General features: G+C 29.3%; 4 protein-coding genes across 4 annotated transcripts; 3 read left to right on the top strand and 1 right to left on the bottom strand.

Moving 5' to 3' along the window:
• Nucleotides 1–2780, top strand: LOC128397441 (uncharacterized). Its single transcript, XM_053358169.1, has 3 exons — nt 1–95; nt 187–267; nt 2228–2780. The coding sequence occupies exon 3, from the start codon at nt 2229–2231 to the stop codon at nt 2778–2780; it is 552 nt and encodes a 183-aa protein (XP_053214144.1). The 5' UTR covers nt 1–95; nt 187–267; nt 2228.
• Nucleotides 2781–3628: 848 nt separating this feature from the next.
• Nucleotides 3629–4546, bottom strand: LOC128397440 (uncharacterized). Its single transcript, XM_053358167.1, has one exon. The coding sequence runs from the start codon at nt 4544–4546 to the stop codon at nt 3629–3631; it is 918 nt and encodes a 305-aa protein (XP_053214142.1).
• Nucleotides 4547–5366: 820 nt separating this feature from the next.
• LOC128397439 (uncharacterized) lies at nt 5367–8594 on the top strand. Its single transcript, XM_053358166.1, has 2 exons — nt 5367–5388; nt 6481–8594. Exons 1-2 carry the CDS (start codon nt 5367–5369, stop codon nt 8592–8594), a joined length of 2136 nt encoding a protein of 711 aa, XP_053214141.1.
• Nucleotides 8595–9032: 438 nt separating this feature from the next.
• Nucleotides 9033–9542, top strand: LOC128397438 (uncharacterized). The gene has a single exon (XM_053358165.1). It carries the CDS (start codon nt 9033–9035, stop codon nt 9540–9542), a length of 510 nt encoding a protein of 169 aa, XP_053214140.1.
• The last annotated feature ends 4509 nt before the right edge of the window (nt 9543–14051 follow it).

Below are 14051 nucleotides of genomic sequence, written 5' to 3'. Positions count from 1 at the left end.
TGATAACCAAACAGAAAAGAACGATATTAATTGATCAAAGTTTGAATTCATTGAGTTCGATTTCTTTTACATGAGATTCAATCTGAATTAAAAATGTAAGTATAGTTTGAATTCAATAATCAATAGATTATTATGTATAATAATTCTAATCATTTTTGTTTGATTATTTTTTCCCCTTTGTGCCAGCTTATTGTGCTTTCATCATTGGTTTTTTTTTTTACACCTGGTTATCGATAACGTTATCCAATAATCCATCAACGATAAAAAGTAAGGAAGAAAGTTATCTTAAGCTAGATTGAAGAGTTTGGAATGAAATTCTTTCAGTTTATGATCTCAATGATAATTTATCAGAACTTTTCAGTTCTTTTGATGAGTTTTCTTTGAAAATTCTTTCAGTTTATGATCTCAATGATAATTTATCAGAACTTTTCAGTTCTTTTGATGAGTTTTCTTTGAAAATTCTTTCAGTTTATGATCTCAATGATAATTTATCAGAACTTTTCAGTTCTTTTGATGAGTTTTCTTTGAAAATTCTTTCAGTTTATGATCTCAATGATAATTTATCAGAACTTTTCAGTTCTTTTGATGAGTTTTCTTTGAAAATTCTTTCAGTTTATGATCTCAATGATAATTTATCAGAACTTTTCAGTTCTTTTGATGAGTTTTCTTTGAAAATTCTTTCAGTTTATGATCTCAATGATAATTTATCAGAACTTTTCAGTTCTAGTCATGAGTTTTCTTTGAAAATTCTTTCAGTTTATGATCTCAATGATAATTTATCAGAACTTTTCAGTTCTAGTGATGAGTTTTCTTTGAAAATTCTTTCAGTTTATGATCTCAATGATAATTTATCAGAACTTTTCCGTTCTAGTCATGAGTTTTCTTTGAAAATTCTTTCAGTTTATGATCTCAATGATAATTTATCAGAACTTTTCAGTTCTAGTGATGAGTTTTCTTTGAAAATTCTTTCAGTTTATGATCTCAATGATAATTTATCAGAACTTTTCAGTTCTAGTGATGAGTTTTCTTTGAAAATTCTTTCAGTTTATGATCTCAATGATAATTTATCAGAACTTTTCAGTTCTAGTGATGAGTTTTCTTTGAAAATTCTTTCAGTTTATAATCTCAATGATAATTTATCAGAACTTTTCAGTTCTTTTGATGAGTTTTCTTTGAAAATTCTTTCAGTTTATGATCTCAATGATAATTTATCAGAACTTTTCAGTTCTTTTGATGAGTTTTCTTTGAAAATTCTTTCAGTTTATGATCTCAATGATAATTTATCAGAACTTTTCAGTTCTTTTGATGAGTTTTCTTTGAAAATTCTTTCAGTTTATGATCTCAATGATAATTTATCAGAACTTTTCAGTTCTAGTCATGAGTTTTCTTTGAAAATTCTTTCAGTTTATGATCTCAATGATAATTTATCAGAACTTTTCAGTTCTTTTGATGAGTTTTCTTTGAAAATTCTTTCAGTTTATGATCTCAATGATAATTTATCAGAACTTTTCAGTTCTTTTGATGAGTTTTCTTTGAAAATTCTTTCAGTTTATGATCTCAATGATAATTTATCAGAACTTTTCCGTTCTAGTCATGAGTTTTCTATGAACATTCTTTCAGTTAATGATCTCAATGATAATTTATCAGAATTTCTTTTAGAATTTTCTCATTAGAGCTATATAGTTTATTTTTGCTTTTTATTATTTAAGAAATGGTTGAACCGAACAAAGTGGACCCTAAAAAGGATTATTTGAAATCAAATCCTGAGAATAATGAAACTGTCTACAAGTACGAACTTGAACAAATAAAAATGATGACCAAATTGGTTCATTCGGGCATCACAACTGATCAGCTTTTCAATTTATACATAACATTAAAAGAAGACATGAAACCTTTAAACTTATCAAAGGATAATAATGGTGGAACTGACGAATGGGTTGGTCTTCCAAAAATTCCCGAAAACAAAGACAAAGATGCTAAGGATAAAAATAAAGATAAAAAAGTTAGAATTATCCAGCTGATAAGCAATCCTCCAAAATAGTCCATATGACAACTGATATTAAGGAATTTCATGGAAATTTTAGTTTTTCTTTATGTCTTCATTTACTCTATTTAGGTTTTTTTTAATTAGTTACTATTGTTATTTCTTATTTTATTCCATTAAGCGGTTAATTGCAATGTAATTCAATTCAACCCAAAATAAGATTTTTTTCGTCTTGTTGACTAGAATGGCTCAAGTTATGCTACCATCAACTTCAACTAAGCAAAAAGGTCAAAAGCGTATCGCTAAGAAAAAACCACCTCAAGATGAAGATATTGAAATTTCTATTGATCTACCGAAAGTTGTTAAAGAGACAGAAATGAAACGTAAAATTGATGAGGAAATGCGAGATGATGACTCGGAAACGGATGGTAGTACCACATCATCTGCTTCCAGCGGAAAAAGAAATCGTAGAAATGAAACAGTTGCGGCAATGGAAATGGATCTTTTCAATATACCAGGAAATCGTAATAAGCGACCTTCATCTGATTTCAATGTTCAAAATCAATTCAGAGTTTCGGACAATCTGGTTTTCTTCACAAGCTCAACTTATAGTGGTATCAGGACAGGTAAAATTAGAAAATATTGGTTGAAAGACGGGAAGCATCAGGTCTCAGCGTATGGTGGCGAGATGTTGAAAGCGGATATACCGAAATTTGTATCATGGTTACAAAAACCTATGCGACATGGCAAGAATGATGAATTGGTTGACTGGATTAACGCTCAATGGAACTATTAAGAAAACTTTTTGTTTATCAGAGATTAGATGTTTTAGGTTTTTTCAAAATTAGTAAATGTATCACTTTTGTTTAGATGTAGACGAATAAACTAATAAGCATTCAAAAATTTTGTCTCGATTTTCTGAACATTTAACTGGTTTAATAGCCAAATGATTTATTCACCCAACCTTTGTTTTAACGTTTTAAAATAATTTTGATTTTTTCTTATCTTTTCAGATGACTTCAATTTATGAAAAATATCGTACATGAGATCCAACCCTAAAAACTGAATGATTATTTCAATAAATTCATGATAAATCGTTGGAAAATAAATCAAAAAATGTCACGTCCTGCTCCAGCCTCTGTTAAGGAATTTTTATTGAAAAAGAGTAACACTTACGAAGCAATGCTGGAATATTTGAAAGTTCGATGTGAGGCCAGTCGTAACATTGATGGTAAAAAGGTCACTGGTCTTCTTGTTTCAGCTGCTCGTTTATTCGAAATCTTCATTACGCATTACAACGAGTCAAATATGGATGAACCATTTGAAGATTTCAAATTCATTGTTGATGATTTTAATGCCTTGTGTTCGGATATCAAGATTGTCCCGATTAAAAAAGAATAAATGTATGAATTTTGAAGTATTATGCATAGTCTTAGTTAAGAATATTTCTTGTCGAAAAATTTATTGTTATCATAACACAAATAGAGTTTTACAATAAATGTCATATAAGATGTAGATATTATTAATATTTTAAAATCTAATGTTATTTTTTTTTAATTAATCAAAGTTATTGTCTAAATCTATTTTTATATATTTAGTTTAAATCAGAACAAACTAATTTATCCTTCGAAACTATCCAAAATTTTAATTTATTCCAGTTGAACCAAATCCTGCGGTTCCTCTTCCAGTTTTCAGCAAAAATAGATCACAAGAAGAAAGCTCATAAGCATTATATACTTCGCAAAATGTGACTCTAGCTATCCTCTCACCAGCACTTATCAAAACAGGCGTCTTAGTCGTGTTAGTCAGATGTAATTTCAGCTCTTTGAATAAACTATTTTCCACAACATTTTCTGACGTATCAATTCCATCAATTGTAAACGATCGTCTTCCTGTGATAAATCCATAAGCATTTGGTCTAAAGTCAAAGCTTATTCCAGTCCAAACTATAGTACGAATTGAAGGTTCTAAAATTATATCTTTTGGTGCGAAAAGATTATAAGAAGCAGCGTTTTTACTAGCCAACTCAGGTAGCTTAATGTATCTAGCCTTTCGTGATACCAAGATGCTTTTTTCGTCGGTATCATTTTCGAGTTCAATAGGGAAAATGGTGTTGAGTTCGTCATAGCTTTTGTCGTATTCTTTCAATCCCAGACACGGCCATATTTTACAAAATATAATTTGCGCAAAACGATCTGCTAACTTAATTGTAAAAGGCAAAGCAGAGTTATTAATAATCAAGACTTTAATAATACCTTGATAATCCGAATCGATTATACCAGCACCAACGTCGATCCCTAGTATGGCTAAGTTCGATCGTGCAGCTAAACGTCCAAAATAGTCTAAATTCGTGGTGAAATCAATGCCAATGTCTGTTGAAACTAAACGTCTTTGTCCAGGTGGAATCGTCATACACTCAGCAGAGAAAAGATCGAATCCAGCTGCTCCATAACTTCCTTTTTGCGGTAAAATGGCCAAGGAACTGAACTTTATGTAACGTATAGGACTTTTTTCACACTTTAAATTTTGACTAGAAGATGAAGGTGGAGAAGAAAGAAACATTTTCGGTTCAACTGATTGTAATAAGAATTTTAATAACAGTGATTTAAAAACCTTTTTGAATCATTCTTTTATACCTCCCTGATCTTGATATTTTTTTATTTTTTCTACCGAAGATAAAATGACTGACAGATAATCTCTATTTTTTAATTTAAATTCTTGAGTTATAAAACATTTATTTCCTTTTTTTGATTTTCCTTATTCTTTATCTTATTTTTTTAATCCTATTTTTTACTTCATTTTATTACCTTATTTTTTCCTCATTATATTACCTTATTTTTTCCATCATTTTATTACCTTATTTTTTCCTCATTATATTACCTTATTTTTTTTCCATCATTTTATTATCTTATTTTTTTTCCTCATTTTATTACCTTATTTTTTATTTCATTTTATACCTTATTTTTTACCTCATTTCATTACCTTATTTAATATTTAATTTTCTTTTCTTTATTTCATTTCCTTATTTAGAACCATTTATTTAATTTCCTTATTCCATTTACTATTTTATTCACATTATTATTTTATTTCCCTTACTTTATTTCCTTATGTCTATTCGAATTTTATTGCTCTATTTTACCTTGAAAATAATCTTCCATCTTCCAGAATTTTTTCGCAATTAAACTTTATCACTTAGTGAGACGATCAAAAAGTATAAAAGCAAAGACATCTTATGAACAGTTTCATTCTAACTTTTCATTCGAATGAATGTATTAACCAGATGAGTTCTCATTGCAGTTAATAATCATTGAAGAAAAGATAATAATATATCCATTTTAATATACATATAGATATATATATGTATATATATATATATATTAAAATGGATATATTTACTAAAAGATGTAAGTTTTGTCGCAAAATTTACAAAAAGCTAGTAACTTATTATTTCATGAACAAATATGTAAAAGCCAGCAAACATTCGATCGTATAAATTTGAACTTTGATTTACCATCAAGTTATGTATTACAGAAACATGCTTTCAATAAAACGTTGAATGTTTTTATGAAAAAAGTTGAGAAAAAGTCATTTGATATTGAAACAATTCTCCAAAAAGAAGAAAGAAACATTAAATTGATTTTTGAGCAATGTTTAATACAATTTAAAGCTATCAAAGCTCAAATTGGTTTATTGTGTTGTTTTTACAGATTAGAAAACAATGAAACTGTTTGGATAGAATCCATGTTTAATTCAAGCTTGAAACCTCTGACAACAATTAAATTATTTAATGATTTTATTGACACAAGTTCAATGGAAATTTTAATTGACTTTGATTCCTTTACAAATAAAGGCAGTGGATGGAATTTGCTTTCGGTAAAAATGATTGAGTTGAGGATTGGTAAATATCAACCATTACAGGGAGGATGTTCACAACAGAAGCTTCCTCAATCTTTTATAGCAAAACGTTGTTTCTTACAACTAGATGTTAAAAAAGATTGTTTTATGTGGAGTGTTCTTGCTTGTTTACACCCCGTGAAGAAAAATGGAAACAGAATTAAAATTATACCCCATATGTTTCCAAATATGACTTCACCGGGTTTCGAAACTTCGTAAGTTTGCAAAAAGTCAAATATTTTGAACGCAAAAATGATGTAACAGTTAATATTTACACATTAACATATGACTGGGGCAAGACAATCCCGATACCTCTATATGTTAGTAATATAACACGTTCAAAAAAAGTACATTTATTGTTATTCAATGAACATTATTATCCAATAAGAAATTTCAACCGGTTTATAGGTGAAAAAACTCACGATATCATCATTTCTGTGATAGTTGTTTGAATGGATTTCCATCATCACTAAGTTTACTAAAACATGAACAAACTTGTTATCAATTCAAATCTCAAAGAATATTATTACCTGAAATAGGAAGCAAACTGAAATTTGACTCTTTTGATAAGCAATCATTTTTTCCTTATGTCATATATGCAGATTTTGAAACTCTTTGTTGTCCTAAAAATTCAGATTTGAATCGACAAACTTTTGAATATCAAGAACATAAGCCTTCAGGCTTTGGTTATGTTATAGTAAATTATAAAAATGAAATAACAAACTATCGATCTTATCGAGGAGAAAAGTGCGGATATCATTTCTTGAAGACATTAATCAGTGATGTTAAGACGTTATTAAGTTTAATTGCTGAAAGAGAAAGAGATTTCTATATGAGTGAAGAAGATACTAAAAACTTTGAAATTACCGATGTTTGTCATATTTGCAACAAAGAAATAATTAAAGGAGAAGTTAAAGTAAGGGATCATGATCATTTTACTGGAAAGTATAGAGGGGCAGCTCATTCTCCATGTAATCTGAAGATGGCTACCCCAAATTACATACCAGTAGTATTTCACAACTTGAAAAACTTTGATTCACACATAATCTTAAAAGCAATAGAGAAAGAAATGTTTACTAAAGTTAAGATTATTCCACAAAATATGGAAAAGTATATATCATTCAAACTTGATAATATTTGTTTTCTTGATAGTTATGCTTTTCTTGCTAGTTCTCTAGATGAGCTTGCAGGATACTTGAATGATGATTTAAAAAATTCATATCTTTTACAATTATTCAACGTCAAAGATCTAAATTTTGTCTGCAAGAAAGCTCGATTACCGTATGACTATTTAGACAGCTTTGATCGATTCAATGAAACATCACTACCACCTATATCAGCGTTTTATAATAAGTTAAAATTCGAAAATCTCGATCCAAAAATTTATCAAAATATGTGTGATCTTTGGCAACATTTTGATGTAGTTAACATCGGACAATTTCAAGACATTTATCAGAAAATCGATGTAGTTCTATTAGCAGCTGTTTTTGAAAATTTCAGATCAATCAGTGTAAACCAATTTCAGTTAGATCCATTACATTTTTTTTCTTCGCCTGGTCTTACTTGGTCAGCTGCTTTAAAAAAGACAGATGTCGAAATTGATTTACTAACAGATTTAGACATGATAATGATGTTTGAAAAGGGTATTCGAGGAGGTATTTCTTCAGCAATGACCAGATTTACTAAAGCGAATATACCAAATTATCCTGATTATGATAAATCACAAGAAAATAGTTATATTACATACCTAGATGTTAACAATTTATACGGTTTCGCATTGCAACAGAGTATGCCTTATTCAGATTTTCGTTTTGTTAAAGAAGAAAATTTTAAACATTATTATCATAGATTCGTCACAGAGACTATAACCCATGAAAGTGAGGAAGGAACAGTTTTTGAAGTTGATATAACATATCCATCATTTCTACACGATGATCATAATGACTACCCGCTCGCTCCCGACAAAACAAAAATTGACGATAATTTGTTGAGTGAAACTCAACATGAAATTTTAATTTCAACCGGTAGGAAACGAACAGTATGTGAAAAGTTGATTCCATCTTTTCTAAAAAAGTCCAAATATGTTGTACACTATAAAAATTTAAATTATTATGTTAAAAAAGGTTTAGTAGTTACAAAGATTCACCGAATCATTTGTTTCAAACAAAAACCCTGGCTTAAAGATTATATTGTTCTTTGTACAAAAATGAGAATGCAATGTTCTTCTCCTTTTGAAAAAAACTTTTGGAAACTCATGGTTAATGCAATATACGGAAAATCTATTGAAGATGTCAGAAAACATTCAGATGTTCGTTTAGAACTTAATAAAAATGGTGTTATGAAACAACTACGCCGTCCTATGTGCCAACGTTTCTACATTCTTGATGAAAATAAAGCCCTTTTCAAGCTACATAGAACAAAATGCTTGTTGAATAAACCAATATACATAGGTTTTTCGGTCTTAGATTTTTCTAAGCTCCATATGTATCAACTTCACTATGATATATTCAAACCAAAATATCGTGATAAAATATCTCTTTTATACACCGATACCGATAGTTTCATATATCATATAAAAACCGACAATGTTCATGTTGATTTTATGGATTTAAAATGCATATTCGACTTTTGTGACTATCCAAAAAATCATATTTCCAATTTATACAATGAATGTAATAAAAAAACTCGGATATCTAAAAGACGAAATGAATGGTAAACATATTCTAGAGTTTATTGCACTTAAGCCTAAAGTATATGGAATTATTTCAGAAGACAATATCAAAAACAGCCAAAGGGTACAGAGGAGTGTGTTAAAAGACAAAATCACTCTTGATGATTATAAAGAATCACTTTTTGATCATAAACTATTCTTCTTCGACATGCGATACATTCGTAGTCAACAACATGATATATCATCTATTCAAAGCAACAAACTAGCCTTGAATCCCTTCGATGATAAACGTTATTTGAAACCAGATGGCGTTACAACATATGCATTTGGACATCATGCAATTCACCGTGAATCCAATAAATGACGGTAAAACTAGGTAAGTGATCATAACCATGAACGGTCTTATTTCAGCAACATTATTAATAATAACTTTAATCATAATAATAATTTATTCTACTTATTCACCTTATTTTCTAACTTATAATGCAACAAATTTATCCATCTCTTAAAATAGTAAATATCGCCTCTGTTTGGAATCTGCATCATCCTGTTAAAATTGAGGGAAAATCCGGTAAAAAAAAAAAATTTAATGCTGATATCATAAGAGATGGTAAAAAGAGACTTCTTGTTTTCGGATCTGGAAAAATTATTGCGACAGGATTTAAAACTATCAGGGACGCGGGAACCTTTATCAACAATATCTACCCAGAAGCAATATTTGAAAAAATATCAGGATCTTGTGCGGTTATAAAATTTGATAAAATAATAAAAGCTTCAGAAATATTCAAAAGTGATCTGAAAGTTTCATATGAGCCTGAGTTATTTCCTGCTATAATGTGGAAAGAAAATGGTACAGCATTCAATTATTTCCATAAAGGCTCTTTAGTAATAACTGGAGCGAAAAGTTATTCACAGCTAAATAAATCATTAGATCTTTTTTGTAAACGTTTTTGCTTTGAAAAAGAAAAAGCGCTAGAAAATACAACTGTATAAGAAAAAAAATTAAAAATTAATAAAAGTATTTTAAACAAACTAAAATGAAATTATATGATATTTATTTGAAACACCCTTTTACAATGATTATTGCTGGTCCGTCAGGATCTGGTAAAACGTTATGGGTAAAGAAATTTCTTGAAAATGTTTCTCGATTTTCATATCCTATGCCTGCGCGAATAACTTATTTTTATAGTGAATATCAGGAAATATTTAATCATCTTAATAATGTTAATTTCATTTCTGGATTATCTGAAAACATATTAACAAGTTTAGATGGTGCTCAGCCAGAGTTGTTTATAATAGATGACTTAATGAATGAATCTTCAAATTCAAAAATTGTCTCTGAATTATTCACAAAAAAAAGTCATCATAAAAACTGTTCAGTGATTCTTATTGTACAAAACTTTTTTGTTAAAGGGTCTGAAAGCCGCAATATTTCATTAAATTGTAATTATTTTGTTTTATTCAAAACCCCAGAGATAGATCGATTGCAACTAACATTGCAAGACAAATGTTTCCTTCGCAATACGGAAATTTCGAAACATCTTTGAAGATGCAACTTTAAAGCCTTATTCTTATCTTTTCATTGATACTAAAACACAAACACCAGATGAAGTTCGCTTGCTCACTGATGTTCTTGGTGAGAAAAATTTGTTACTGCTTATCAAATATAGATTATATAAGATTTAATCTTAAAATCATTTATTATATCATTTGAAAATGACTGTTCAAAGTGCGATTTCTTTTACCCTGTGCTTAAAAATTAAGTAAAGTAAAGACTGATAAGAAGAGAAAACAAATACTAGATAAATGTCCGTAAAATATATTCAACAATAAGTGATATTAGTAAAATATCTTGAAAGGAAACATTCCCTCAAAGCGAATCAGAAAAGAAGACTTAAACCATATAAGAAAGTTCTTAGAAAATTAGGAAAAAGTTCTTCTTTAAAAAATAAAAAAAAGATAATCATACAACATGGTGGTGCTCTTCCAGCTCTTTTAATTCCTGCAATATCGCTTCTTGCTGATATTGTAGCACGTAAATTTATAAAATGAACACTTTGACTAAAATGGTTCTTATTTCAGAACGAGAATATAATAAAAAATGTCTACCAGATAATGCATCAGACATAAAACCAATATTAAATGCGAATTTAGCTGACGAAATGAAAGTTAGATTGATAAATCAAATTGTTCATAGATCATTAGAGAATCGTGAAAAGAAACTTGAACAAGATGGAGAAATCAGAGATCAAATAAGCGATTTCATCAAAAACCATGATATTCAACATAAGTTACCAAATCAATATCTTAAAAAACCTGTAGTTTATGAAGATGAAAATGATAATTTTAATGAAAGTATTACATCACCAGTTAAAAGTTTTAAACCAGTAGCCACATCAACACCATCGGTCAGACAACAAGATTTTGATGTATCAGATGATAAGTATGAGAGTATTTTACCATCAACATCGACACAATACGATTCGACAGAAAATACGCTGTTAAATAAAACCTCACTAAATTTAGCTGAAATCGAAGAAGCTATAAGAAAGATACCAGGTCTGGTTCAGGACGATAACATACTTAGAAACGATGGAACGCCTATGCATAACTCTAAGTTGAGTAAAGTTTTACCTTTCCTATTTATGTTTAAAAAATCTGATTTGACTAAAATTCCAACACCTCGTGGAGTGCTACGAGTTCTAGATGCACTGCAATCATATCCTGATTTAATGAAAAGATTGATAATAGCAGTTACCTTGCAAAAAGAATTTACAAAGTAATATTCAACAAACATGGAAAGGACTCTCAAAAATATCTACTTCACAGTAAAAAATCCTGGCTCATTAGGAGGTATTAATAGACTCTACAGAGAAGCGAAAAAAATAAATCCTGACATTTCATTTGAGACTGTAAAATCTTGGTTAAAAAAACAAAACGCATATAATCTGTTCAAGGAAGTAAGAAAACCGTACCCTAGACTACCAATTATCGTAACAAATATTGATGAACAATGGCAAATCGATTTAATGGATATGTCATGGATATCAAGAGAAAATAGTGGTTTCAAATACATTCTAAATGTTATCGATTGTTTCAGTCGTTTTGTTTGGGCCAGAGCTTTGAAAACAAAAAAATCAACTGATATCATCAAAGCATTTGAAGATATTTTATCCAAAGGGCGTGTACCTCAAAAAATTCAAAGTGATCAAGGGAAGGAGTTTAAAAATGAACCAGTTAAAAAATTCTTCAAAAGTTTTAACATAAATTTTTTTTACGCAACTGACGGTGAGATTAAATGCGCAATAGTTGAAAGATTTAACAGAACATTACGCAATAGATTATATAGATATTTATATTATCAAAATACGCATAGATATATAGATGTCCTTGAAAATATAATCGATGCATATAATCATTCCTACCACCGAATAATACAGATGACGCCATCTGAAGTCAATGAAAGTAATCGTTCAAATGTTTTAGCTAATATAAGAAAGTCTCATCCTAAATTCAAAGATAGAAGAAAACCCTATTCAATTGGTGATACAGTTCGCATATCTCGTGATAAAGAAAAATTTGAAAAAGGTGCTACAAGTACATTTACTGAAGAAATATTCAAAGTTGTAAAAGTGAAAAAATCTCCACAAGGATATATTTATCGACTTTCTGACTACGAAGGTGAACCGATAACATCAATTTTTTATCATTCTCAGTTATTACATGCTAACGAGCCTGATCTATTACAAGTTAAAGTATTAAAGACGAGGATAAACTCTAAAACTAAGAAAAAAGAATATTTTGTGAAGTGGATTGGATACCCTGATAAATTTAACAGCTGGGTTAAAGATGTGGAATCAATCTGAAGAACATTTTGTAGAAGTGGTTTCTAATGATTCACTGGACCATTTTCCAGAAAATACCCTTAGTAAATTCTCGAATAAACTACCATATTCATTGAAGTTAGATGGTGACTGGGTAGTTGGGGTACAAGAAATATTTTATCCTGTTGATGTTAGACCATCGTCATTTAAACTAGAAGTTCAACTGCTATCTAACAATTCTGTTACTGGAAAAATGATAACCGATATCGATTTAGAGGAAACAGACGATACACATAAAATTATCGAGAAAATAAATAGAGCTCTCCTCGATTTATATAACGATAATACAAGCAATAAACGAAGTAAAAGATCAGTTGAGCAAACTCTTGATAATAAACAGATTGGTGATAATAAATCCAATGTAAACGAGCCTAATGAAAAAAGTAACTCAGAAACGAATTCTGAAAATTTGCAAAATCAATCTTCTGTTAATACATTTGAAACTATTTGGTCACCTGAAACTCAACCAAATGTAGATATTAACACCTTCGTAGCTGAATGGGATGCTAAAAAACTTAGAGAATTGTCAGACAACGAAAGAAGAAATATTTTCAAAACTTTGAGAGAAAAATTCAAAGATAAAATCGATTTACAAAGTTTATACAATGAAATGGACAAGTATGAAAAACAGACTATTGAACAACAACAGCAAATCGATAAATTACAAGCATCACTCAAGCAATTTGTTCAACAAGTTCATGATTTACAAGATCAAATCGGGAAAAAAGCTTCATTCAATAATGAGAAAAATTCAGAAATCGAAAGTATCACAAGACTCAAAGACAATACCATTCAAACATTAAGAGGTCACATTCAACGTCATGAAGAAACTATCGAAAATATACGGAAAGAGATTAGATTAGAAAAGAACTCAATCACAATCTTAATATTCAAATAGCTAAACATGAAAGAGATATGGAATTTTCAGAAAACATATCAATGATTCAGAAGAAAGACAGAAAATATACTTAAGCTTGAGGAAAATAAGAGACAACACGAAGCGTTTTAGCAGAAACAATAAAAGAGAAAATGAAGAGAAAATACGAAGAAGAAATTGAAAATTTGAACAAACAAATAACTGAGCTTAAAAAAGTCCAGAATGAGAGTCAAAAACTATGAGATGGAAAATAATCAATCAATAGATGTAATATCTAGTAAGGTTGCTGAGCTCAACAAATGTAATGATAATATTACACTTTTAAATACTAAATTCAATACATTGATAGAGCAACGAGACAAAGAGATCAAAGAAATTAAAGCTTATAATTCTACAAGAAGAAAGAGATAATCTTAACAAAATGAATATTGCTAATAATGATACTTTGATCAATTAAAATTGAAAATAATGAACTGAAAGGAAAAAACCGAGTTGCTATTCGAGTTAGAGAATAAAACTAAAACATCGAACAAATTCTGAATGAAACAGAACGAGTTAAAAGATCTTTGGAAGAAGAAAATCTAGAGTTGAACAACAGGGAAGATTCTTTACTGCGATTATCCGAACTTATTATCAGTAAAAGTAAGGGTAAAATATTGAGAAACCCACTGATATAGAATCAGTTCCGGTATCTCCTATAATGATGGTAAATAATCATTTTCCAGGAGTGCATGAAGGAAA

The sequence above is a fragment of the Panonychus citri genome, unplaced genomic scaffold (genome assembly GCF_014898815.1).
Source record: "Panonychus citri isolate SS breed McGregor unplaced genomic scaffold, ASM1489881v1 Contig00033, whole genome shotgun sequence".
In the NCBI taxonomy this organism is placed as follows: domain Eukaryota; kingdom Metazoa; phylum Arthropoda; class Arachnida; order Trombidiformes; family Tetranychidae; genus Panonychus; species Panonychus citri.
Note: the sequence above shows the minus strand (reverse complement) of the source record. Positions and strands in the feature narration are given on the sequence as shown.